General features: G+C 47.7%; 1 protein-coding gene across 1 annotated transcript in view; it reads right to left on the bottom strand.

Annotated features, from left to right (window-relative positions):
* Window positions 1–25,105, bottom strand: part of kmt2cb (lysine (K)-specific methyltransferase 2Cb) — an 84,338-nt gene that overhangs the window by 44,620 nt on the left and 14,613 nt on the right. The window contains exons 3-14 of the mRNA XM_080837116.1: window positions 21,127–21,215; window positions 19,343–19,487; window positions 16,364–16,537; window positions 12,412–12,503; window positions 12,103–12,212; window positions 10,386–10,548; window positions 9,967–10,138; window positions 9,650–9,764; window positions 9,271–9,446; window positions 8,694–9,019; window positions 6,054–6,128; window positions 4,880–5,736 (exon numbers count right to left, since the gene is read on the bottom strand). Of these exons, the coding sequence (XP_080693242.1) occupies window positions 4,880–5,736; window positions 6,054–6,128; window positions 8,694–9,019; window positions 9,271–9,446; window positions 9,650–9,764; window positions 9,967–10,138; window positions 10,386–10,548; window positions 12,103–12,212; window positions 12,412–12,503; window positions 16,364–16,537; window positions 19,343–19,487; window positions 21,127–21,215 (2,494 nt within the window). The remainder of the gene's footprint in view (window positions 1–4,879; window positions 5,737–6,053; window positions 6,129–8,693; window positions 9,020–9,270; window positions 9,447–9,649; window positions 9,765–9,966; window positions 10,139–10,385; window positions 10,549–12,102; window positions 12,213–12,411; window positions 12,504–16,363; window positions 16,538–19,342; window positions 19,488–21,126; window positions 21,216–25,105) is intronic.

Genomic DNA, 25,105 nt, shown 5'->3' with positions numbered 1-25,105 from the left:
CCAGTGCAGACTCCCTCACTCTCACCCTCACCTTTAGCTCTGGCAGATTACTGCTGGATGAAGCAATTAACCGAGGGAGACACCTCATTGTTGACACCGGCGTCTGGCGTTGCAAGTCTGACTGCGGACCTGTGAGAGCGCGTGCAGTCCTTTCAGTCAGTCTGCCTTCCTCATCTGAGGCTCTCTCAAGGGTAGCTTGTGACTCAGTTTGCCGTGTTATGTGGGCGATATTTATCTATGTATTTATTTTTTTGAAACGATAATACAATAACATTAGTCTTCTCGGAGGGCAGAGAGCAGCTAACTCATTTGCTTGAAGCACCTTGTTTACATTTAATGAACAGCCTGCCATCTTGGCTTTGACTTGGCTACTATCAATCATCTGAGGTAAAAACAAACACCAATGCCTCCGCAATTCTGACAGCCAGTTTGTGCAAAGCTTGTGTTTCTCCTCCCTAATGACAGCAATTTTAAAGAGGCCACAACATGTCAGAGGAGGTGGAGGCTGGGCGAGAAGAAGCCCATCAGCCTAGTGACAGTGAGGGCCCCTCGTTGTTGTTTTGGTAATTTGGGCCCCATTATGCTGTCAGAACGTATCCGGGAGGGTCCGCCATTGGAGCTGTCAAACTGAAACTAATTTTCCAAGGATTAACCCCATCCTTTCCTCATTTCAGAAAACGTCCCCTTTCAGTTTCGCTCAGGGTCTCCAGTCTCCTGTAACGACACAGAGACTTCAGAGCTGTGGAAATGATCTTGTCTGCGTGGCCAGCGGAATTTGGACAGACATCAGACATCATAAACGTCTTTATGCAAGGCAAGTCTCTTTAACCCCACTTATGCCAACACCACTCTGGAGCTTTTGCTACTCTCAAACACAGGGCTAATAGTATAGGGAGACATTTAACGTCATAAAGCAGTACACTAACTGTTTTAAGTCCATTATACGCGTTATACATCGATGCATTATACGTGTTATACATGTCCACGTGACTTAAGACGAGAGGGCAGTTCAGGACTCTGATCTTCGAAAGAGCATATACTCGTCTCTGTATGTGTATAGGTCTGTATCAGTGTATCTCTGTGCCAGTATTATTTCATTTTCATCTCTGTAGGGTATGTGATGAGGGAAGCCTTGGCCTTGTCTTCAGGAAGCTGTGTGTGTGTGTGTGGGGGGGGGGGGGGGGGATGGGGAGTGACAGTGTTGCTGGGCCTGAGTTGGCTCCCTGCCCCTGGTGCCACGCTGACAGATGGCAGTGCCCACCACGCCTGCCTCCTCGACAGCACTTCCTATCCGTGCCCATCTCCTCCTCTGCCCTCCCATCACAAAACATCTGGTCGTGACCCAGGGCACCCGTACAACACGCAGCTTTACATTCCCCGTCAGCAGTCCCGCATGCAGCGCCAATGAGTTTAGTACAGCATGCGTTTCCAAGCACAGTTTCCCCACACACACTTGTTCACATGTACACACACAAACACACACGTAGACAGAGGTTAAATCCACTGGGCAATCAAGTCAAAATCTCCACCAGCCATGCCCCTCACCTGGTCACCACTTTAGAAACCTTTTACACAGAAATCCCAGCCTCCAGGGCCACTGAATACAATCCCACAATCCAGAAAGCTGCTGCCCCACGTCAAACCCCCTCCCCCCTCACCACCCCCCCACACTCTAGCCTCTAATAGTCTGGTATTTACCACTCTGATGCCCCAGGCAGGGGAGCTGGTGGGCTGCCTGGTCTTTGGGGGCTCCAGGGACCAGGAGTGGGAGACAGCTCGGCCCGACCCTCTCCACGCTCCCTGAGGTGGGATGGGTGAGAAGAGGAGGAGGGGGGCGACAACATGCAGCAACATAAAACAACAGAGCAGGCAGAGAATACATACATACACACACACAGACACAGTGCACCGCATGCAAATACATGTACATAGGCAGAAAACAAATGCTTGAGAGAGAGAGAGAGAGAGAGGGAGAGAGGGGGAGAAATGGAGAGAGAGGGGGAGGGGGGGAGAGAGAGAGAGAGAGAAAGAGAGAGAGATGGTGGTTATGGTTGACCAGTGCAATGAATGAAGAAAATTGAGAGAATGAAAGATATGGAGCTGTGTCTTCTTGTTAAGGTCAAGATAGGGCTGAAAGCTATTTGCTGTGCTTTGTTGCCATCGAAGCAGACCCAGTTCAGTATGGCACATGCTGGAAACAGAAGGTTAGAAGGCCTCAACTATGAGGTAGCATAAAAACGCTCTGTGTGAAGGGTGGCGTGGGGGTCTGCCGTGACGTCGGACACCACCCGCACGACTGTTAATAACCGAGCGCAACTACAATCATGCATATCCCTTTCTTCAGTGCGTCATGCAGCTGTTGATGCTTCATGAAAGTTTAAGGAGTCCTTGGAGAATGGTCCTCGTGTCAGACGCGCTCAGCTCACTCTGTGCTGTGAAGCGTTCGCTCAGCCTCACAGGCAACAGAGCTGCTGCTGCTACTACTGCCACTCTTACAGGGCCACTGCGCTGAGTCGCGCTGAGGAGGAGCCTTCATGCAGGTGGTGAGCGAATGTGTGGATAGACGGCCCCCTCCCCTCATATATGCACACACACACACACACACTCACACGGGCACGCACACACACACACATCACTGCACAGATTCCGTGCACCAGGAGCAGTCTCCAGCATGGAACCTTTTGCCATGGCAACGCCATTAGTCACTGGGCTTGTTTACAGACCGGCAAAGGGGTGCGGGGGAGGGGAAGGGGTGACTACGTTAGCACGTGGCTTCCAGAAGTGGGCCAATAAGGAATGATGAGTCCCTTCATTATGTCTCATCTCACAGCGTGTCCCACATGTTTAACGTATCTGTGGATGCTAACACCTAACTTAACTCAGAGCTGGTTAATCTGTGAATGCTAACACTAAACTCAGCGCTGGTGAATCTTTGGATGCTAACCCTAAACTCCATACTGGTGGAATCTGTGGATGCTAACACACTAACCCTAAACCCAGCGCTGGTGTATCTGTGGATGCTTACCCTACACTTAACTCAGCGCTGGTGAATCTGTGGATGCTTACACTGAACTCAGCGCTGGTGAATCCAATGGGCAGGTCCTTGGGTAAAAGCCAATGCCTTAGTTAGTGTCATTAGGCAGCAATCAGACGAGGATTTGTATTCAGTCTACATTTGGCTACCAGGTGGCAAGCTTAAATGCTGCAATAAATCCGTGCTAATAAATGGATAAAACGTTAAAAAAAGCCTATGGAATCTGAATACTGAGCAATGGAAGGACAAGGCCCTTGTGTGTTCCCGCTTGGACATGTTTGTCAGTTAAAATTCAAAAGTCTTACCCCCCCACTGATGAGGTTAACCATGGTTGCAGGGCACATGTGACAGCGAGTGGGCACAACACAGTGCTGTGACGCTCGCAAATGGAAAAATAGAGGTACATGGAAGGTGAGTCATGAATTACCGTGCGCACTCTCATCAGAATGAAAGACACCCACCCGTCAAAAACCGGCCTAAAGAGCCATGACAAAAGGCGCAGGCTAACGGAAGCAGCCTGACTACCGCAGGCTCTATATGACGCTAGTTCTGTGTGACTATATGAATTGAATGGGAAAAGGTAAGGATAAGAAGAGAGCAGATGAGGAGCAAGACATCCTCTGGAGCTATGAGAGAGCGAGGGCGTTTCACACAGCAACTGACTGACTAACTGGAAGGGACAGGAGGGGGGATTTCACTGAGGTTTATTTCACAGCGTTTTCAAGGCCGGAAAATTGTGCAGCCGTTCTGTATAAAAGGTACAAAGGATGAATGAGGGGGAGGTCATTATTGTTCCTTCTCTGAGATGACAGCGGCGGGAGTCACAGAGGCGGAACGACGTCTGTGAAAAAGGGACGGAATAGACGAAGCCTAGCAGCTAACCCAAAAAAATCAAAGCAGGACTACCGTGATGTCAGAACGCAGTCTGAGGCCCAATTTAGACGGACACTAGAGCCACTGAATCATTTCATCAGTTCATTTTTTACACAAATCGAATATTTTAATTTCTTAAGGATGGAGCCTGGTAACGAGAGATTTGCGTAAGCACGAACACGGCCGATTGGGATGAAGCGGCTGTAGTACATACCCCACGCCTGTTGGTGGCGCTTTAGCACTGCTACAGACAACTGAAAAAACGTGAAAAAACGTAGAAGAAAAGACCGGAGCACAGCACCTGGATAAACATAAGCATATGTTATGGCACATTCGAGACAACTCGGAATTCCAAACGTCCACATGATATTTCCTAGCTTTGACATGAATACATTCAAGCAAAATGTAAATACAATTATGTGGTGATGAATCATCAATGGATTTCTCTTCCATCTGCTGACCATAAGTAATTATGTACACATTTTTTCTTGTTTATTTTGACACACTGCCTCTTCATGCATCTTTTTTTACCTTTGATATAATCAAGGTCTCTGTTCGGCTGTTAGATTCGACGCCATATTGATAACAATGTCAAATTGACACGCCACACTGAATGCCAGGGATACGTTATTGAGTCAGACCAAGGCCTTCAAGTAATGTTCTAGTGAAATTTTTCATGTTGGAAATGTTTGAATTCCAAGTGGTCTCAAATGCAACATAATAGGTGAAGCTAGATGCTATGTTAAACGTCGAGTGTACATGTAAAAGGACACACTGGGGTATCATTGTGCTGCCTCTGTTGGCTAACCTGGTGTAATATACATCTTAGTTAAATAGTTATAGTAATAATAAAATCAAATAAATCAATAAAATCAAAGTAAAATGAAATAAAAACTAACACAGACAGACAGACAGACACACAGGCACAAAGCCATCAAGATGATAAAGCTTTGTCTTGGCCACCCTTCTTACCTGTTTCACCCGGGGTCTTCCTGGGGAGAACTTCCTCTTGGTGATGGCCGGTTTGCCCATGCCGATTTTCGGGGTCATGGGTAGAAACATGGCAGGGGCTATGGCGGTGCTGAAGTCCGACGGGGAGAACGGTAGCTCTGGCTCTAGCTCTGGCTCTGGTTCTAACTCTGGCTCTGGCTCTGGCTCTAACTCTGGCACTGGCTGTGGCTCAGCCTCTTGGAGCTGGAGCTGGGGCTGGAGCAGGTCCTGGATGGGCTGGACGGTAGACGCCCGCGGTGAGAGCGGGCACTGGGGGGCACTGGGAGACATGCTATCAGATAAAGCGGCTGGGACGGATGGCTTGAGGGTGGTGCTCTCCACCTCGCCTGGCGGAGCAGGTTTGGGGAGGCTGGAATCGGCGGCAGCAGTGGTGTCCATCTCCTCAGGGTGTTCGTGGGCGTAGAGCTCAGCCTCCACCGCTGCCCTGGAGCTCCACTCCTCCTCCGTCTTCGGCGTCTTCGGCACCTTCTCCACCTTCTCCTCCTTCTCCTCCGCCTCCTTCTCCAGTGGTCTCTCTTCCTTTGGCACAAGGGTCGGAACAGCTGCCTCTTCGGTCACCTTAACAGCTGAGAAAACGTCTGAGGAGAACTCCATGGCTTCGTCCTCAGCTGGTGCTGACGCATCGGTGGGTTCTTTGGTGGGTGGGGTGGGGGGCTTGAGCTCCTCCTTTCCAGATTCAGGCTCCTCTCCCTGGGGGGCTGCCGTGGCTGTGCTGGCCTGAGTCGGCTCAGGGTCTGGGGTTCCTGCTGCTTGCAGGGGAGGCTCTGGTGCTTCAGGCTCAGGCCTCTGGCTCTCCGTCTCCGTCTCCTCAGGGGGTGCTGGAAGAGAGAGGGACAGAAAAGGGTTGAAAACATTTTCAGGCTTCAACTGTCATCTGCACTGTGAAAAAAAGCCTACAATCATGTATACAACCAACACCAGCATCACAATCATTATCAGTACAATCATGCCTTTATCATCATCATTATGGTCATGACGTTTGAATGAAAAACAAATATTTATTTAAAATATATTACAATAAAATGCCTTTTGTTTGTGCTTCAGCCATCAAATGACTCTCCACAGGGCACTGCCCTCACATTCAAATTCTCCAAAGGAGGTTTCTTTTTTTAGAAGTAAACGTCGCTGTTTGTACCTGCTGCTGTAGTCCTTGTCTCTTCAGCACATGGAGCATCGTTTAGCACTTCACCTGCCAGCTCAGGTTTGGCCTCTGCAAGAGAGAAGAGCGAGGAGAAGACATTCAGTGAAACAGTGCAGATCCCACCTCTTACTTAAGTCGTTTTCCGAATGAGGATGGAGAGTGTGCTGTACAGTGTGAAGGCAATGTGCTACTGCAGTTGTTGGGTATGGTGTGAATTTCAGAAAAACTAAAAGGGACAGACAATCAGCAAGGAGAGAGAGAAGACGAGGATTAAGGAACTAAAATCATCAATAACTTGCAACACTCATGCTGTCCTCAGTAACATGGCAGTCTGAGCTTTCTGCAGTCACACAGATGCAAATATAAGCACCATTTCTGAGTCTACTGGTGGAGAACACAGACCTGAGAGAGCAAGAGCAAAATGTCTTGATTTTATAACCAGTCCGCAACCTTCAATATTAAGCTTTGCGCAGTGGAAACTGGAGTAGCTATGGCAACCTGTGGCCTAGGCTCAAACTGCCTTTTACATTTCAGTTGGGCAGAATCAATGATTGAACTCCAACGAACTCAACATCCATTTCCAACCGCATCAGGTAACCGCCAGGCTGGAGTACGCTCTTTCTAACGGACATGTGCGACTGAGTCTAGAGATCTTTTGTAATGTGCAAATGTACGGCGGTTGGCTGATCTGAAGCCAGCCTGTGTTGGCTTTGCTTCAACGCCGATGGCACAGACTCAAGACGTCATGCCCACATCCATCTGTAGTGAAAACACATGGATCTCTGCTGGGGGGCTTGGGGGTGGGGCGGTGGGGGTAGGGTTGGAACATGCTTGGCCTTGGAATCTAAGCTCTAGCAGTTATACAGCTATAGATCCTGCCTCCTGTTACACTGCTGTGGAAGATATAAAGTATACACTGCCATATCTAAACTGCAATGTAATCCATATCTATCAATATGTATCTATATACATCTACATACACATATATGCATATCTATGCATATCTATCTATATATGTTCATAACTATGCATATCTATCTATATCCATCCATCTATAAAAAAAACATACCAGTTCTGCATGCATGTTTCAGCATGGCACCACGGAGAGCTGAGGGTGGATGGCTGAAGGTTTGGTGACTCAGTGAGTTGCCACTTCCACAGCTGCTCGGTGACAGCAGTGGTGCTTTAAGAACCCCGGTGTGAACGCCCTTGTCCTCCGCACACCGGTGGGGGAAGCGCCTCGCGAAGGCCAAACAGTCCCGTCGGACAAGGCAGCCTTCACGCACACCAGGAATGACGAGTGTGACAACGTGCAAAAAGCTTGCGCAGTTTGCCAACGTCGTCAAACCAGCGCCGTTAACTAGGAGAGCTCAGGAGGTGGCGGCTTTTTGAGTGTTCTTGAGGCTTTTTCACGACAAGCACTCTCATCAAGGAACCTCTGGTGTATGGTGAATGGCAGATTAAAGACTGTATGTGTCTCACTTTGTGAGTGTGGAAACATGGAAACACAACACACACACCCTCGAACCCTCAAAATCCCACAGGAGTGTTTACATGCAAAGCACACACAAGGGCACCACACAAGTGAGGAGCAAAGCAGCTGTGTCCCTCTGACAGAAATGAAAATCATAATCTGCTGGATACTTTAGCTCAAGTGCCAAAAGGGATGGTCTCTGTTTTGATGAGAGGAAGAGAAGAGAGCAAGACAGAGTGATGGATAGAGATGAAGGGAGAGAGCGAGAGAGATAGGAATGAAGAGAGTACCTCTTTCTGGTACCTCTCCAAACACAGACTCATCTGCAACTAAATGAATGTGGCCAGCGAGTGTGTGAAGTTGCTACAGTCTACCTCCTCCTCCTCCTCCCCCTCCTCCTCCAAGGCTGGGCTAAAGCAAGCACCTGCTCAGCCGCCACTCCTCCCTCTGCTCACTCAAAGACTTCTGGCACACACTGAAGTTAGGAGGCCCCACAAAGGCTGGCGGCAGATTTGAGGTTTATTTTGTCTCTCCCAGCAGACAACTCACAACTCCGTTCATTCAACCAAGTCTCTTAGGAGCTGAGCATGCTAGTGTGCATATTTTTGGGGTTGGGGGCGGGGGGGGGAGTGTTATGTGATATATATACACACTCGTTCTGACACAAACACACAACAAAATGCTCTATAATATACCTTGATTGACCACCATGCTCCAGACAGATGAGATGAACTCCTTGGCTTATAGACAGCCTGCTGTATTCCTCATGTTGCCTGAGGGCCCAGGCCTGCGTAAACCCTAAACTGCTGCCGCCCACTTCAAACACTCAGCCAGCACGGCTAATCCAATAAACTGCAGGCTGATGCCGTAGTTACAAGACAAGCCCGGGAAATCTCAGGATTGGAAAAGAACAACAAACCCTAGCCACACAAAGTGCACTTTTCGCGATCGCTTCAAACCTTTGGCAAACACAGAAGAAGACTTGGCCAACACCCAGAACTCTAAGCCACTGGCCCAAGCCTACAGTGGCCTTGTACACTGTGCTTCACACACATCCAGAGCGTCCGAGCCTGTGTGTGCTCAGGAGATGGGCTTTTCCGGATCCATAAAAAAAAAGAACCCTCTTAAAGGAACAGTGTCCCATGGGTCCCAGCACTCACCGGACACCTGCTTCCCTGTCTGCTCACAGCCACCGGCTGGTGTTTCTTCTTCTGTGCCCGCTTCACCGGCTGGCGTCTCCTCTTCCGTGCCCGCTTCACCGGGCTGGCAGTCCATCGGGCTGGACGGCTGAGGCTCAGACTGCGGAACCCCCGCGTCCGGAGGCTCCTCCGCTTCAGAAGGGGCCAGAGTAAGTCGGGCTTCCAGGTCCTCGTTTGGAGGGTCCAGATCAGGGCTGACGCGACCACAGCCGCAGCAGACATAGTCCTCCCCTGGCTGGGATTCCACAAAGCCCTCCACCTGCTGCTCGCACTCCAAGTGCAACCACCTAAAAATAAACCACATCGTGAATAAGAGTTTGGACAATTGTGGGGGGGGGGGGGGGGGGTGAGAATAACACACAACAGAAGCTACCAGACATCCTTAACTCTTCCATTCACAAACATAAACCAAAAGGTCCAAACATTCATTCATTCTTTCGCTAACTTACACCATTACACCATTACACATGTCATTCCTTTGCTCATACACCCTCTCTCTCTGTTACCCCCCTCCCCCTATCATCTTCTCCCCAGGTACCTTTTGCAGCTTTGGCAGGAGAGAAGTTGAGGGTGGAGCCCCGGGTCGGGGCCCCCTCCGCAAAGAGGGCAGGTCAGCGCTGGGTCCTGCTGCCCGGCACAGGCCTCACACAGCAGGCCCGAGTGGTGCCACTGGCCGCTCGTCCGCGTGCCGCACTGGTCACAAACGCGACAGTTCTACCACAAGTCACAAACGAGAAACGCATTAGGCACCCGCTTCTGTGAATTCACTTAAGATCTACAATGAATGATGTCCACTGAACAAACCAGCAAATAATGAGCAAATAATAGCTTAGTAAAAATAACGATGTCAAAATAAATAGTGTGCAGTTTTGGTTCTGAATTGTGGTTCGGTGATGGCTGATGTCAGGGTTCCTTACCTTGCACCTCCAGCCACCAGTAGGGATAGAGTCCATCACTGGCTGCAGGCAGAACGTGTGATAGCCTTTATCGCACATGTCGCACACCAGCATCTTGGTGTCCTCGCCTGGGTTCCTAGGGGGACACAACAATCACAAAGAGCAGCTTTGACATGGGGTCATGGACACACACAGCCACAGAAAGCACATCTGACATAAAGCACCAATGAGGTGAGGTGAGAAAAAATAAAATGCCTTAATCTCTTCTCTTAACCTCTCCTCGAGGATTTCAATGAGTCTTTGTGAACAAATGCAGAGGGTTAAGCAGGAGAACTCACTTGCACGTCTGGCAGACCTTGCACTCCGGGCACTGCCAGCCTGCCCTCTTCAGGGGGGTGACGGCGATGTCCAGACACATGCCGTGGTAGTGCTGCCCACAGCTGGTGCAGAAGAGCTGGTCCAGGAGGTCGCCGGGGCTGTCACACAGCGCACAGCTGGCCTCCTCGATAGCTGGGACCACAACACCAAAGGTACAGAGAGGGAGAGCGACAGATGGATTTTTAATTGTTTTAGTTTCTATAAGAGACAAAGACCATGCTAATATGACTTGTTTTTAAGAAAGAAGAGAGAGAAAGAATAAGAAAGAGAATGGGGGAGGATGAGAACAGTTGAGAGAGTGGAGGAAAAGAAGGAGAAAGACAAAAGAAGAGGACAGAACAGGAAAGACAAGGAGATGAGGAGGCACAAAGATTCTCACATCTGTCAATGGCTAATTCAATATGTTCAGGGCAGAAGAGCAAAAGTCTCTTGAAGTCCTGAAAGGTTCCGGCAGCCCCCGCACAGGGGTAATGGTACATCCGATCACACCCCTCCTCACAGCACTTGATGGATGCTCCAAGGCGCTTACAGTATGCACAGCACTGCAGGGGGGAGAGAGAGAGGGAGAGAGAGAGAGAGAGAGAGAGAGAGAGAGAGAGAGAGAGAGAGAGAGAGAGAGAGAGAGAGAGAGAGGCAGAGACCCATTAAAACCGTGGCTGAAATGAACACATCATCCAGTGCTACAGCAGCTAAACCATACCACACCAAAATGACACAGGGAGCAATCCACTCAAGACACCCAGACCACCATCAGGCCCGTGGACACCACAGCAAGGATGGAGGCGATTCAAAAACTGTCTATCAGTCAAACTATAATTACAGTTCACAGAAAACTAGACTCAAGGTTTTCCAGGGTCAGTGCAATTACTGAGACGTTTACCACTCCAGTTGGCTCGCCTTATATACTATTAGGCCTAAGGCAGGCTCTCTTGACACTCGTGGAGTTACGTATTCATTCCCATTGACGTTACCTTCATACTGCACCTAGTTCAGGTCCTGTTTTGAATACATCATGGTGCTGTGGACCTATATCTACACAGACCAAAAACATTGCATGCAAACACAATAATAAACCCAGACATCAGTAGTTGGCATTGCGTGGGTTTCCGAATTTTCTTCTGTGAAAAGTGAACCAGCAGCTCAACAGGAACGGGAAATAATTCCCTCTTGAATTTGACTCACTTCTCCTTCTGTCAGCCCTTACTTTCTCTTTTAGGCCATCATTCTTCCTCTTCAGTGTCACCCTCCCAGACACATTTCCTCTAAATGCTTTATAATTTCTCTTTAAGCAACCGCCTTATTGACATACATGTTCCTGATTGCTTCCAGTTAAAGTACCAGGCTAAGGACAGTTCGTTTGCATGCTTGTGCTCTGTGTAATTATTCTATTGTGCCTGTCGCAGCCTGGCAAAACAACACCCACAGTGAGCCAACAGCAATTAGCCGCAGAGCTACCTAACAGTACGTCTTTTAACAAATCCATCAAAAACCACTGGGAACGGGGGAAGACCAGCATTTTAATGCGCTCGCCACTCACGTGTATAAACAGTCGACCTGCAGTGCAGGCTGCTAATTGAATGGCTTATTCACGGCTGCTTTAGCCACTTGGAGAAGAAGACGGAGGCATTACAAGCCCATCATTTAGTTCCGGGGAAGGGGGGGGGGGGAGGTGCTAAATGCTAAGTGCTAAGCTGCGGAGGCAGGTGCGTTCCTGAGTGCCTTGACCTTTTCCATTTTGCAGACGGGCGTGCCGCTCTGATCAGCAGTGACCTTTAGCGCTAGACAGATCCATCATGGTGCTCACACGGCTCACGACAGTGCCGGAGCAGGACCAGGGCACATGGCTTTACTTACAGGATCTCCTGCCACACAGATGTGCCAGACATACAGCTGACTCCACTCCCTGGGTATGGATACGAGCCTTTTGTTCTGGTCTCTAGGCCTGTGTTGTGAGCGGGTATAAAGGATCTCATACAATGAAGGTTAAAACAGCTAAGCCTGCCGTTCTCCATCACGGTGTGTGTGTTTTTGTGTGTGTGTGTGTGTGTGTGTGTGTGTGTGTGCGTGTGCAAGGTGTACCAAATGAGCCACCTCACCTGTGTGCTCCCTGAGTGGATGGCTTGGTCCACGTTGAGCAGTGATTGGTCCTCGCCCTGGCACACGCCCTGCGCCCACATGGCACAGCGCTGATGGGCCCAGCACCGCCCTGCAACACCAGACAAGAGAGAGAGAGAGAGAGAGAGAGAGAGAGAAAGAGAGAAAGAGAGAGAGAGAGAGAGACGCCCCCGTCTGTTAGCGTTGCGTCATGAGATTATGTGTTTGGCATCTCAGAGGCCCCTCGCTCATTCCACATTTCCTCCCCATTGGGTTTAGAAGCCGAACCCATTAATGCCGTGGTGCCTTACCTAACTCATCAAAGAGCGTCTGGATATCGCTGCTATCAGGGAGGCCAACATGACTCAGCTCATCCCAAAACCTGCCAGCTCCCTCCTCCGCACTGTGGGGTGGGGTGGGGAGAGGGGGAGAGAGAGAGAGAGAGAGAGAGAGAGAGAGAGAGAGAGAGAGAGAGAGAGAGAGAGAGAGAGAGAGAAAGAAAGAAAGAAAGAAAGAAAGAAAGAAAGAAAGAAAGGGAGAGGCTGTGTTTAGTATGGATGGGAAGCGTGAATACATTCAACAGGACACAAACCACAGATGATGATGATTCGTTCAGGCAAAAGTGGTGTGTTCAAATGCATCATTTTTTACAATTAACCGAAGACAGACATGTAATACAATATGAATAACGCATTCTTCACAGGTGAGAGGAAAAGGAAATTCGCTCTCCACCCGCTACGGATTCAGTGAGCCGACACAACTCGGCTCCCTACTTCAGTCCCCACAGACAAGTGCAGCATGTGTCCTTATAACTCCCTGTTTTGAGTCAAAACCCCAGCTATCTGTGCATGGGCAGCACACTAGCTTACATACAGTGCAATACACATTTAAGCATCAGGCCATATATGCAAGCCTCCCCTTTTACCGCGTGCCGCTCATCAGTATGCCGTGGACACACAGGGGAGAGTGACTGAACTGATTGATTAGTCCGTTATGGGGAAATGACTCGGTGTCAACATGTCAGCGCCTGCAGAGGCACGTCATCGGAGCCCAGGGATGACCCTCATTACAGCACAGCAGCTCAGTCCATCCGTCTGCCAGCGCACCCAGAGAAGACACAGTGCTCACACACACGGGTTCACACACACACACACACACACACACACACACACACACACACACACACACACACACACACACACACACACACACACACACACACACACACACACACACACACACACACACACACACACACACACACACACACACACACACACACACACACACACACACACACACACACACGCGCGCGCGCGCGCGCCCTCACACGCACGCGCCCTCACACGCACGCGCCCTCACACGCACGGCGCTCACACGCACGGCGCTCACACGCACGGCGCTCACACGCACGCGCTCACACACACAGCCCTCACACCCCCACAGCCGTCACACCCCCACAGCCGTCACACCCCCACAGCCATCACACACACAGAGCTCACACACACAGAGCTCACACACACAGAGCCCTCACACACACACAGCCCTCACACACACACAGCCCTCACACTCACAGGCTCCAAGTGAGCAGAGAACCAGCTGCCATTGTTTGGCTAAGATAGTGGCAGTGGCATAACAGACATCCTCTACAGCAAGACTTATCCAGGCTGGTTGCTTTAGCGACTGAGTCCTTAGTGTAAGTGAGGAGGTAAGAGGAGAGTCAGAGGAACTGAACTAGAAATATGTGTTGAGAAGAAGCCAAAATGGCACTGTCGCCCTGACACAGTGTTTTGGGTAAAAGGCCCTAAAGGATTTTTCAGATCTCATGAAAGAAAAAAAAAAAAAAAACAGACAACTGCATCACTCTTACTAAGGGACACACCACACCACAAAGCTTTCATTTAAACTTCATTGGTGAGTTTAGCTCCTAATGGTAATATTTGTAAGGGCAAAGAGAATGCACATATAATATTTGGACATTTCCTATGCATTTGTTGCTCCTGCTAAGTTAACCTTAACCTCAAATCATGGTTCTTGCAGTGCAGTCATCCAGTGTGCAGTCAGCCAGTGTGCAGTCAGTCAATGGCGTTGCCATCAGATTTTATGCTGCTGATTGACAGCCATTACTGCAAGCAGAAACGTGTCTTAAGACAACTTCACCAGAGTGAGAAAGACCAAGTCAAGGCCTGCAACTCCCCAGCTCCTCCAGACAACCCTCCCCCCCCCCCCCCCCCCCCCCACACACACACCCTCACAATTCATCTTCTCAATGGTGGTGAGAGGTGGCATCACATTGGGCTAAACTATATGAAATATCCCTTCAAATCCTTTGTTCATTTCATCTTATGAAAAACAAATCAAAGAATCTCCTTACTAATGAATCAATGCAGGGCATACCCATTCGATACGCTGTATTAAACACTATTCACACACCCACTCAAATAGCTGCACAGCAATCAGTCATGCAGACGTATGACCCACACTGGTCTTAACCTCCACTCATTCTGCCATGTCACGTCCTCAACAACGCTCTCCAAAGGTATTATTTAATTCTTCCCTTTTGCAAACACTCGCTCACTCCCTCTCTTTCCCTCCCTCCCTCTCTTTTGCTCTCTCCCTCTCTCTCTCGCACTTTCACATTCACTGGCACTCTTCCAGACGCAGCAACCAATCGTACGGCTCCCGCCGTGACAATGCACGGCTGAGCTGGCAGGCAGCCAAGTCCACGTTTGACAGGGGCATTACGTCACCGCCCCCCCACACACACACACGGCTCCCCCACCCCCGCCCACGTCCCCCGGGAGATGCTTGATTGGCTCTGAAAAGCCGAGACAAATTAGGCAGCTGGCCAAGGGAGCACAGGGAGGGTCTTTTTTGTGCGCCTGGCAGAGGCTCAGAGAGGAGCGAGCGAGGCCTTCATATCGCTGGGCTTCACACAGCTCGGAGAAAGGGCAGCAGTACAGGGCTAATGTGCCGCCGCACGCTAATTGATCTGGCCAGAGCCTGCGCTCAAACGTGGCCTCTACAGAAGCGGCGTTTGGGGCTCTCAATGCACAGCAGGGGTTGCACAGAATAAGCGTTTGAGTACTCATGCAGTTACCACAATCCTCAAGTTTCTACGTTAACATCGAGTACTCGTCAATCAACATGATGCTGGCTCTAGCATACACACTTGGTTTCCAATTACAGCCCATGGTACTCAAGCAGCACAGCAGCAACTGTTTATAAAATGAACGTGCAACGTGAACACTTTCCATCTTGGCCTACTGTAAATTGTTAGTAATGTTAATATATTGTCTCCATTACCAATACTTCACCATTGTGTCAGGTAAGACCAGGTGTTATCTTCATATCATTCAATTTCTGCTTTGCTGTACGTGCTGAAAAACAACCCCAGCGTAGTCTTTTAATGAATGCAAGACCAACCCACTAGAAGTCCAACCCTCCTGCACGCTCATGAACCCCTCCTGCACGCTCGTGAACCCCTCCTGCACGCTCATGAACCCCTCCTGCACGCTCGTACAACCCCTCCTGCACACTCATGAACCCCTCCTGCACGGTGGCAGTCCAGCACATTACTGAATGCTAATGCTGCTGCCTCACATTCTGAGAAGACAAGGAAGGATATGATGCTTCGGCAGGGGTGGTGGTGGGGGGGTGAGGGGGGGGTAGTGGTTCAGGGAAGCGGCATCTGGAGAGCATATGAGATGGGAGATGCCGGGAGATTTAATCTGACTGATTAGCATGGAGCGGCTGCTGAGGAGCACACTTGGCCGTGAAGTTGACCTGGCCTGCCCGAGCAGGAAAGGGCCACACCTGAGGAAATAAGGGAGAGAGCTGCCGTGACACAATCTCAATCAGTCGTGAGTAACTGGTGAGTCAGACCAGCCCAACACAGTGTGAACACACCAGTGACGTAAACAGCCCCTGTGTGTCTGCCCCTGGACACACTCCGTCATACACAGACACACACACCGACACACCGACGCACACACACCGGCACACACCGACACACAAACACCCACCCACACACACACACCACCTTTAGGCACGGATGACACACTCTTTTTGTTGCAGTCTTTGCATCATCCTCGCAGCGTTGAGTGCGGAGGCTGGCTGGCAGCCGTGTGAGCGGGAGCAGCCACTTAGCTCAGCTCATTAAACTGCCGCAGAGGCCATCACAGCCCATTTCACTCTCACCGCCAGCCAATCCCGGCAAACGCAATGTGACAGCGTGGCCCGGGCCCGGGCCAATCAGCTTACCTCGACGATGCCCTAGGAGCTGCGGTCGGTAGGGCGCCCCCACCGTCCGGGTCACCGGCGCTGTCGCTGCCTCCTAGCTGGCTGCTGGAAGTGGGCGTGGCCTCAAACGTCCTCAGGTCCCCCTGACCCAAGAGGCTCCGCCCACCACAGTAACAGAAGGCACAGAGCTGTTCACTGCAAACAAACAAACAAACAAAAAGGTCATTAATATTAGGAGCAGAAACACAACCTACTCAAGAAAGCTTCACGCACAAGCAGCCAAACATTCATGCCACACCAACAGCAACAAGAACAACACAGAGGACCTGCAGACACCATCAATAGTTGGGTGCAAAAAAGTACAAAAAAGCACTACAATATTCAACATTTAGAGAGAAATTCATGTAAATTCATACACCAACTTTTCCAAGAGTAATGTTTTGCAGAACTGCAAAATTATAAAATAATATAAATGTTAAACGATAAATGTAAATGTAAATGTTTAATGTTAAATGTTCAATCTACATGTCAGACTTTGCCAATAGCCTTATGTGTCGAAGTCTGACTTGAACATTTAACATTTACATTTTGCATTTAGCATTTAGCATTTAACATTTAAATTTAACATTTAGATTTAGCATTTTACATTCAAGTTATTTTACAATTTTGCATTACCGCAAAACATTACATCTTGTAGTACTTTTTTTTTTGTAGTGCTAAATGTTCAAAAACTGAACAGGATTACAGACAGCAGCCCCTACAATAGTGCACTGTGTAGTATAGCAAACTATACTTTTCTGTCATGATAAATGTGAGATAGACAGCAAAAATAAATAAATGTTTTATATATACAGTACTGTGCAAAAGTTTTAGGCAGGTGTGAAAAAATGCTATGAACTAAGAATGCTTTGAAAAATGTAAACAATAAATGTTTATTTTGTATCCATTTACATGGTAAGACTGAGCACAGCAACAACACACAACGTAGTTATACTGCATCAGCAGGGTCTCTCCCAGACAAAGATTTCAAAGCAGACAGGGGTTTCAAAATGTGCAGTTCCAGCTCTTTTGAAGAAGACGTTGAGGATCGTAGACGCAGTGTTCAGCCAAGGAAACTTAATGCAGCTGATGAAAAACACATCAAGCTTATTTACCTTCGAAATCGGAAGATTTCAAGCAGTGGCATCAGCTCAGAACTGGCAGAAACCAGTGGTACCCAGGTACAGACATTTACTGTCCGGGGAAGTCTGGCCAGAAGTGGTCTTCATGGAAGAGTTGCAGCCAAAAAGCTCTACCCCGACAAGGAAACAAGGCCAAGTGACTGAACTAAGCACGTAAACATAGAAACTAGGGTGCAGAAACATGGCAGAAGGTGCTCTGGACTGATGAGTCAAAATTAGAAATATTTGGCTGTAGAAGAAGGCAGTTTGTTCGCTGGAGGCTGGAGAGAGGTACAATAATGAGAGTCTGCAGGCAACAGTGAAGCATGGTAGAGGTTCCTTTCCAGTTTGGGGCTGCATTTCTGCAAGTGGAGTTGGAGATTTGGTCAGGATGAATGGTGTCCTCAATGCTGAGAATTACAGGCAGATACTAATCCATCATGCAATACCATCAGGGAGGCGTATGATTAGCACCAAATGTATTCTGCAGCAGGAACATAACCCCAAACATACAGCCAATGTCATTAACAACTATCTTCAGCTTAAAGAAGAACAGAAAGTCCTGCAAGTGATGGTATGACCCCCACAGAGCCCTAATCTCTACATCATCAAGTCTGTCTGGGTTTACATGAAGAGACAGAAGAATTTTAGGAAGCCTACATCCACAGAAGATCTGTGGTTAGTTCTTTAAGATGTTTGGAACAATTTACCAGCCGTGTTCCTTCAAAAACTGCGCAAGTGTATCTGGAAGAATTGATGCTATTTTGAAGGCAAAGGGTGGTCACACCAAATATTGATTTAATTTAGAATTTTCTTCTGTTCCTTCACTGCATTTTGTTAATTTATGAAGAATTGATGAAAATAAACTGTTAACACTTCCATTTTTGAAAGCATTCTTAGTTTACAGCATTTTTTCACACCTGCCTAAAACTTTTGCACAGTACTGTGTATATATATATATATATATTAAGCAGATGAGGAGTGAGACAGCTAATAAAGTCTCTTGACAAATGAGTGCCCCCTCCTGTCCCAATCAGTGCATCCTGACAGAAGTGTCTAGTAGGGAGATCGATGGGCAACCTTTACAGGAGTGTCATCTGGGAGGAGCACACGCAGTGACCTCAAAAGTAGTACCCTTACCAACTGAGTTACACTGTAAAAAGACTGTTTCTACCAAATGAAGGTCTGAAGATGGGGGAACAACAATAGCAATCATTGGCTGAAACTGTATTGAAAAGCCAGGTTGGTCAAGAGCTGAATTTTGATTGAAAAGCCAGGTTGGTCAAGAGCTGAATTTTGATTGAAAAGCCAGGTTGGTCAATGGCTGAATTTTGATTGAAAAGCCAGGTTGGTCAATGGCTGAATTTTGATTGAAAAGCCAGGCTTGAGGAGCACTGCAGTACCATCTCAGAATCAACTCTGTCTGGGTTCCCACAGCACCATGATTGTACCCCTCCATTTCCAGTCCTTGACTCACTTATCTACTATGCAAGTGAGGAGGGCAACCAAACCAGTCTGTGCTGGACGAAGGCTTTCTACTCAGAGTGGCAAACAGGGCTGTTCTATTCAAAAACAGTAAGGAATGTCTGCAGACTTTGTCTACTCGGTCCTAACGGCATTGCCTGTACTGGCAGTTAAGCTTGTTTTTCACCCTACCACTATTACTGTTAATGTGCTGGCTAGAGCTGAGCCAAATATATATTCTCTATCTCACCACTAAACCCCCCCCCCCCCACACACACACACACACACACACACACACACACACACACACACACACACACACGTGCACACGCACACGGTGACTCAGCAGATTGTCATGGATGAGTGCTTGTCTGACCTGCTTTTGGTTACTCCTGAGGCAGAGGCTGATGGTGCCGCTGCCTCCTCTGTCTGGTTCAGGGGGAAGGCGGGACTGTCCTTCCCCTCTCCATCACCTGCCGCCAACATGGCATCCTCACCCATCTCCTGATGCTCTTTTGGCTCTGCGTGAGAGAGAGAGAGAGAGAGAGAGAGAGAGAAGGATGGAGGGAGACAGGGAGACAGAGAGAGGGGGGGGAAGCAGGTGCAGTTTAAGACTCAGGTGTTAAAGCCCATTAATCACGACACTACAGTGGGTGATCCAACCACTGAAAATGTTCTAAGTGACTCAAACTATTTTCTAAATGTTCTACTATGTTAGTGGTCCTAAAACACAGCCACACACAAACAGTTTTAAATGTTAGTGATCCTAAAACACAGACACACACAAACAGTATGAACAAAGGGAAAGGGAAAGGGACACAAGGGAAAATGGCCGCCCCAAAAATGCTCATGGAGTGGACATGACTCCTTCACGGGCACAGGGACAATGAACAAGCCATTTGACTTCATCAAGAAAAGGCATTTGTGAGCAATTTTACGAAAACTTCAATTTCAGAGTTTTTGTAAGTGCTGCAATATTGAGTTAAAAACGTGATGCTAATAAGAATGGGAGGGGCAGAGGTGCTTTAACAGACAGCACTGTTTCGCCTCTTGTGGAGACTTGGGTTTGAAGCTAACGTTTGTTGCTAAAAGTTGGCAGCAAATGACAGTGACATGAGAAGTTTCAGAACTGAAATGGACGTTCTGGCATTGACGTTACTGGCAGTGGTGTCAACTAGGCTGATAGGGTTCATCACTGCCCATCTACTGTATCACTTTCACACTTCATGGCACACTTTATCTGTATTCATCTGGGAAAGAAAAAATCGTTATTTCAAGACAGTCATGTCAATGACTTCACCCGGCCTAAAGCACAGGCAGAGAACGGTTTTATTTCCTTTTCAGCAGAAAATATCAATGGTGACCGTAATGACAACAGGGGTCAGCAGATATATCTAGTCCAGACACACAGTTGGCGCGTAATCTGGAGCTGTGAGGGGATTCCTTCCTGACAGTCGTGGAGTTATTGCTGCTCACGTGGCACGTCAGTTGGGAATGGCAAAAATGGACATGACTGTGTATGAGGGGAGCACAAAAAAAAGCTTTTAGAGTGCATTACCAAGCCCACGCTCTTCAAACTCGACCTAAAATCACACTGCCAGGAGCAATGGAGAGAGAGAGAGCAAGAGAGAGAGAGAGAGGGGGGAGAGCGAGGGGGGGGGGGGGGGGGGAGGGGGGGGGGAGAGAGAGAGGGGGGGGGGAGAGAGAGAGGGTGGGGGGAGAGAGAGAGAGAGAGCGAGAGAGAGAGAGCGAGAGAGAGAGAGAGAGAGGGTGGGGGGGGAGAGAGAGAGAGAGAGAAATGGAGCACTGGGGAAAAGCCAGGGGCAGCCTTGTGGCTAAAGTTAAAGCCTTTCGATTACACCTTCCAAGTGGAGCCAGGTGGAGTGTGGGACATGTGGGGCAAAAACACCTCCTCAGCTCCCAGTCCTGCTCACTGGCTGCCAGACACACTTGCTAAGGGCTCGGACTATGGAGGCTACGAGGGGTGAGACAAGCCTGCCACTCTTCACCACCAGCACCCATTATCTGGAAGGGCCCCAACATGTGAAACGCTCCAGCAGCCTGAGAGCTGGAGGAGGAACAGGAGGGAGATAATGGAGCAGCGCAAGAGAGCGAGATAAGTAGAGAGAAAGAGAAATAGAGAGGGCGGGGGAGACTCACCTATCTCCTGATTGGCTGTGGGTTCAGACGACTCTGTGGCCTCCACCATCTCATCATCCTCCAACACTGCCCTGCCACGGCCTCGACACCTGACAGAGAGAAAGAAAGAGTAAAGAGGGGAGGGAGAGAGGGAGAGAGAGAGAAAAGGATAAGAAAAATAAATTACTGTCTGGACAATGCTCAATAGCTCAGTAGGGAGCTGATCATGAACCAGTTGAATACAGTCACAGCTGCCAGTTGGTCTTGATGCCCAGGGCTGAGAGGGTTGGGTTGGGCTAGGCTGAGCTAGCCCCATCAGGATGGATGGATGTGTGTGACACTATATGAACACCGTTTATGAACAAGACAGGGTGAAGTGTTTCATTACACGCACTGTTCTGACAGTATCAAGATGGTTGTATTTCTCTGGACCAGGGGCGTCATTAGGCCAGTTTTAGGGGGGCTGAAGCCCCCCCAAAATGTTCTTCAGCCCCCCAAAAATGATTTGGCATTATTGGCTTAAAAAAAAATGGTGATGACATTAAATTAAACGATTGTTTCTCACATGGACATGTTTTTTATAACTCTCAAATGCTACATATGTGCTTGCGAGCGTTCTGGTTTGTAGGTTCTCCCCCTTAAAATTACAATCCAATAGCATATCATTAACGATATAACGGGGATCTCGCGGAGGCTGCTGCCAAGTAAGGTCTCTTCAACGACATCCAAGATTATAGCCGAGGAGTTTAGCTCAAAGTAAATGATGCATGGAGTGAAATGGTAAGTAAAGGTAGTTACAGAATGTGGCTATCTGTAGTTGTTAACGATTGTTAATTGCTTAAATTAAGGTTTCCTTGAGGTAAATTAAAGAGAAAATTGTAGGTAGCTATTTTGTTAGAAACTGTCCCAGTGAGTGTGAACGAGCAAATTCAAAATACAAGAAATAACTATTGACAACTCTCCATTCTTTGCATTACGTAATATATCTCTCTAGTATTTCGAAACAATAATATCAGTCCCTATAGAATGTTGTTGTTTATAATGAGTTAATGCTAGTGAATCCTTGTTTGACTTGATTATAGTGAATGCATTGGGTGCCTTCCATTTCAGCCCACCATACAATATTTATCACTTGATAATTACTTATTTGACACTGAAAATCTGATTCCCTTCTGCCCAAAATAAAACAAGTAAATAACTCAAAAGTTGACACTGTCAGGTCCATTCTCCATGCCTGGTGACACCAGCCTACGTATTTTCGCCCGATTTGATTTCAAGCGAATAGGGTCCGTGGATGGTCCGTGTATCACCCGATCATTCAAGTATTCCATTCAATCTGGCAAACGGAAAACGAAATAACGACTCAATGTTTTGTTTTCCCGTTTTTCATTATGACCAAATACATGGGAATTGGTGTTTGTTTTCCTTTTTTTCAACACAAAACAGAACAAATAATAAAGAGGGAAACCAAAACGAAATAATGCCTGTAATTTATGATTATTGTTTTTCTGTTTCCCCACACCCTCATGATCCTATGCGAAAGTTACCAGTGTTCGTCAAGGAAAGGCCTGTTGTTATAATGCAGAGCTGCCAAGCGTCACGCTTTGAGTGTGACAGTCACGCAATTTGACCCATTTTCACACCACACGCTACACTTGACATTTCTCACGCTTATTTACCCATTCAATAGTCTATATTTTCTATTTTCATGATTGGTCCTCGTGGCTTCGAGTAACTCTGATTGACTGACCGAGATAACCAATCCGACAGTCCTTTGTGCCCAAATCTAACCAACCACGGAAGGCACCACGCAATATGAACCAATCTGCAGCAACGTAAGGCGGGTCTTGACACAGGGGTGCAAACTTGTCACCTTTCGGCGAAATTCGCCGTTTTTAAGCCAAAATAGGATACAATAACGGTGATAACGGATAGTACAGTGTCTATTTCTCGTTGCCTTTGGGAAAATCTTAGCGCGAAAACGCCGAAAAATGTACATAAAAGACACGGTCGTCAGTGGAGTTTAGTTGCTAATAAGTTACAGATGCAGTATCTTAAATAACCATTAAATTGGCAGCTTGCACATTGATGACAGCACCCTGATGGGTTTCTTACTTTCCCCATTATAGTTTTATGAGTTAAATCGCAGAGACTATAACGTCAGCTAGATCATTAGCTATCATTTAATGCAAATTGAACTCTTCTATTTAGCAACCAGACGTTTGCCTACCCTATGTGCTTTTTCATTGCGGTGTAGAACCTATTTAAGGCTGATTTATGCTCGGGGACGTAAGCGCAAGAGGCCGCGCAAGAGGCCGCGCAAGCCCCTTGCGTGACCCTTGCGCGACTTTTCACGTCTTGCGTGCGTCGGCCCCTTTTTCTAGACTAGCGTCAATTTTTACGTAAGGTCTTACGCGAGCCTCGCAGCCTGCATTCTATCAACGAATGTTACGAGATGAGGTTACTAAAATATTATGCATGTCTATTCAGTTGTACAGTGCTTCCCAAGTAAAGAACTTCAAGTTTCAGACTTTCTGTTAGGGAACCTGTTATCTATCTGCAGAGCAAATGTCAGGCTCATACAAAAACATTAACGTGAATGAATTGATGCTAATACCTAGCGCGGTCTCTATAGGATTCCCCATATACGTTAGCATTAAGCTAACGTATTTTCTACCACAGTAAAACATGCAATACTATGTGACTGTTTTTAGAAAACGAATGTTACGTGATGAGATTACTAAAATGTAGTCTGCACGTCTGCTCAGTTTAACAGTGCTACCCAAGCAAAGGTTTGAAAAGAACTTCAAGCTTCAGACTTTCTGTTAGGGAAACAGCTTTCTATCTGCCAAGCAAATGGCAGGCTCTTGACAACACGCGGAACCTTTGGGAGCATGAACTGCACTGAGTAAATTTTGCGCAACAATTAACCCCAATGCTGAACCAAGCAGTCGCCTTAATTAGTCTTGCTGATCTGTCATAAAACCGCAGCAAACGTAACCTCTGCCTCACTGAAGGGGGCGTGCGAGAGCCTGGTGGACTTCCAATCCATTGAAGTGATAAATACATAATGGGCGACCAATGCCCGAGCTAAAATGATTTGCATTAAATGATAGCTAGTGATCTAGCTGATGTTATAGTCTCTGCGATTTAACTCATAAAACTATAATGGGAAAAGTTAAAAACGGCGAATTTCGCCTAAAGGTGACAAGTTTGCACCCCTGTGTCAAGACCCGCCTTACGTTGCTTCTGATTGCTTTATATTGCGTGGTGCCTTCTGTGGTTGGTTAGATTTGGGCACAAAGGACTGCCGGATTGGTTATCTCGGTCAGTCAATCAGAGTTACTCGAAGCCACGAGGACCAATCATGAAAATAGAAAATATAGACTATTGAATGGGTAAATAAGCGTGAGAAATGTCAAGTGTAGCGTGTGGTGTGAGAATGTCAAATTGCGTGACTGTCACACTCAAAGCGTGGCGCTTGGCAGCTCTGCATTATAACAACAGGCCTTTCCTAGACGAACACTGGCAACTTTCGCATAGGATCATGGGGGTGTGGGGAAACAGAAAAACAATAATCATAAATTACAGGCATTATTTCGTTTTGGTTTCCCTCTTTATTATTTGTTCTGTTTTGTGTTGAAAAAAAGGAAAACAAACACCAATTCCCATTTATTTGGTCATAATGAAAAACGGGAAAACAAAACATTGAGTCGTTATTTCGTTTTCCGTTTGCCAGATTGAATGGAATATTTGAATGATCGGATGATACACGGACCGTGGATCTTCTGGCCAAAACGAAAATCGATTGGCCAGAAGATCCACGGACCGAATACTCAGTCTGGCCCAACTCCGTTCACAATCGTTTCCAGGCCTCAAAATCCAACCGCACCAATCAGCGAACAGTTCAGAGCTGTGACGCAAAACTCGCCTTGCCGAGTTGCATGAGTTTGAAGTTTACCAGTATAGCAAAAATGGCTACGGAGGAAGAGACACGAAA

The sequence above is a fragment of the Sprattus sprattus genome (assembly GCF_963457725.1).
Source record: "Sprattus sprattus genome assembly, chromosome: 4".
In the NCBI taxonomy this organism is placed as follows: Eukaryota; Metazoa; Chordata; class Actinopteri; order Clupeiformes; family Clupeidae; genus Sprattus; species Sprattus sprattus.
The sequence above is the reverse complement of the archived record's forward strand: the minus strand, read 5'-3'. Positions and strand labels throughout refer to the sequence as shown.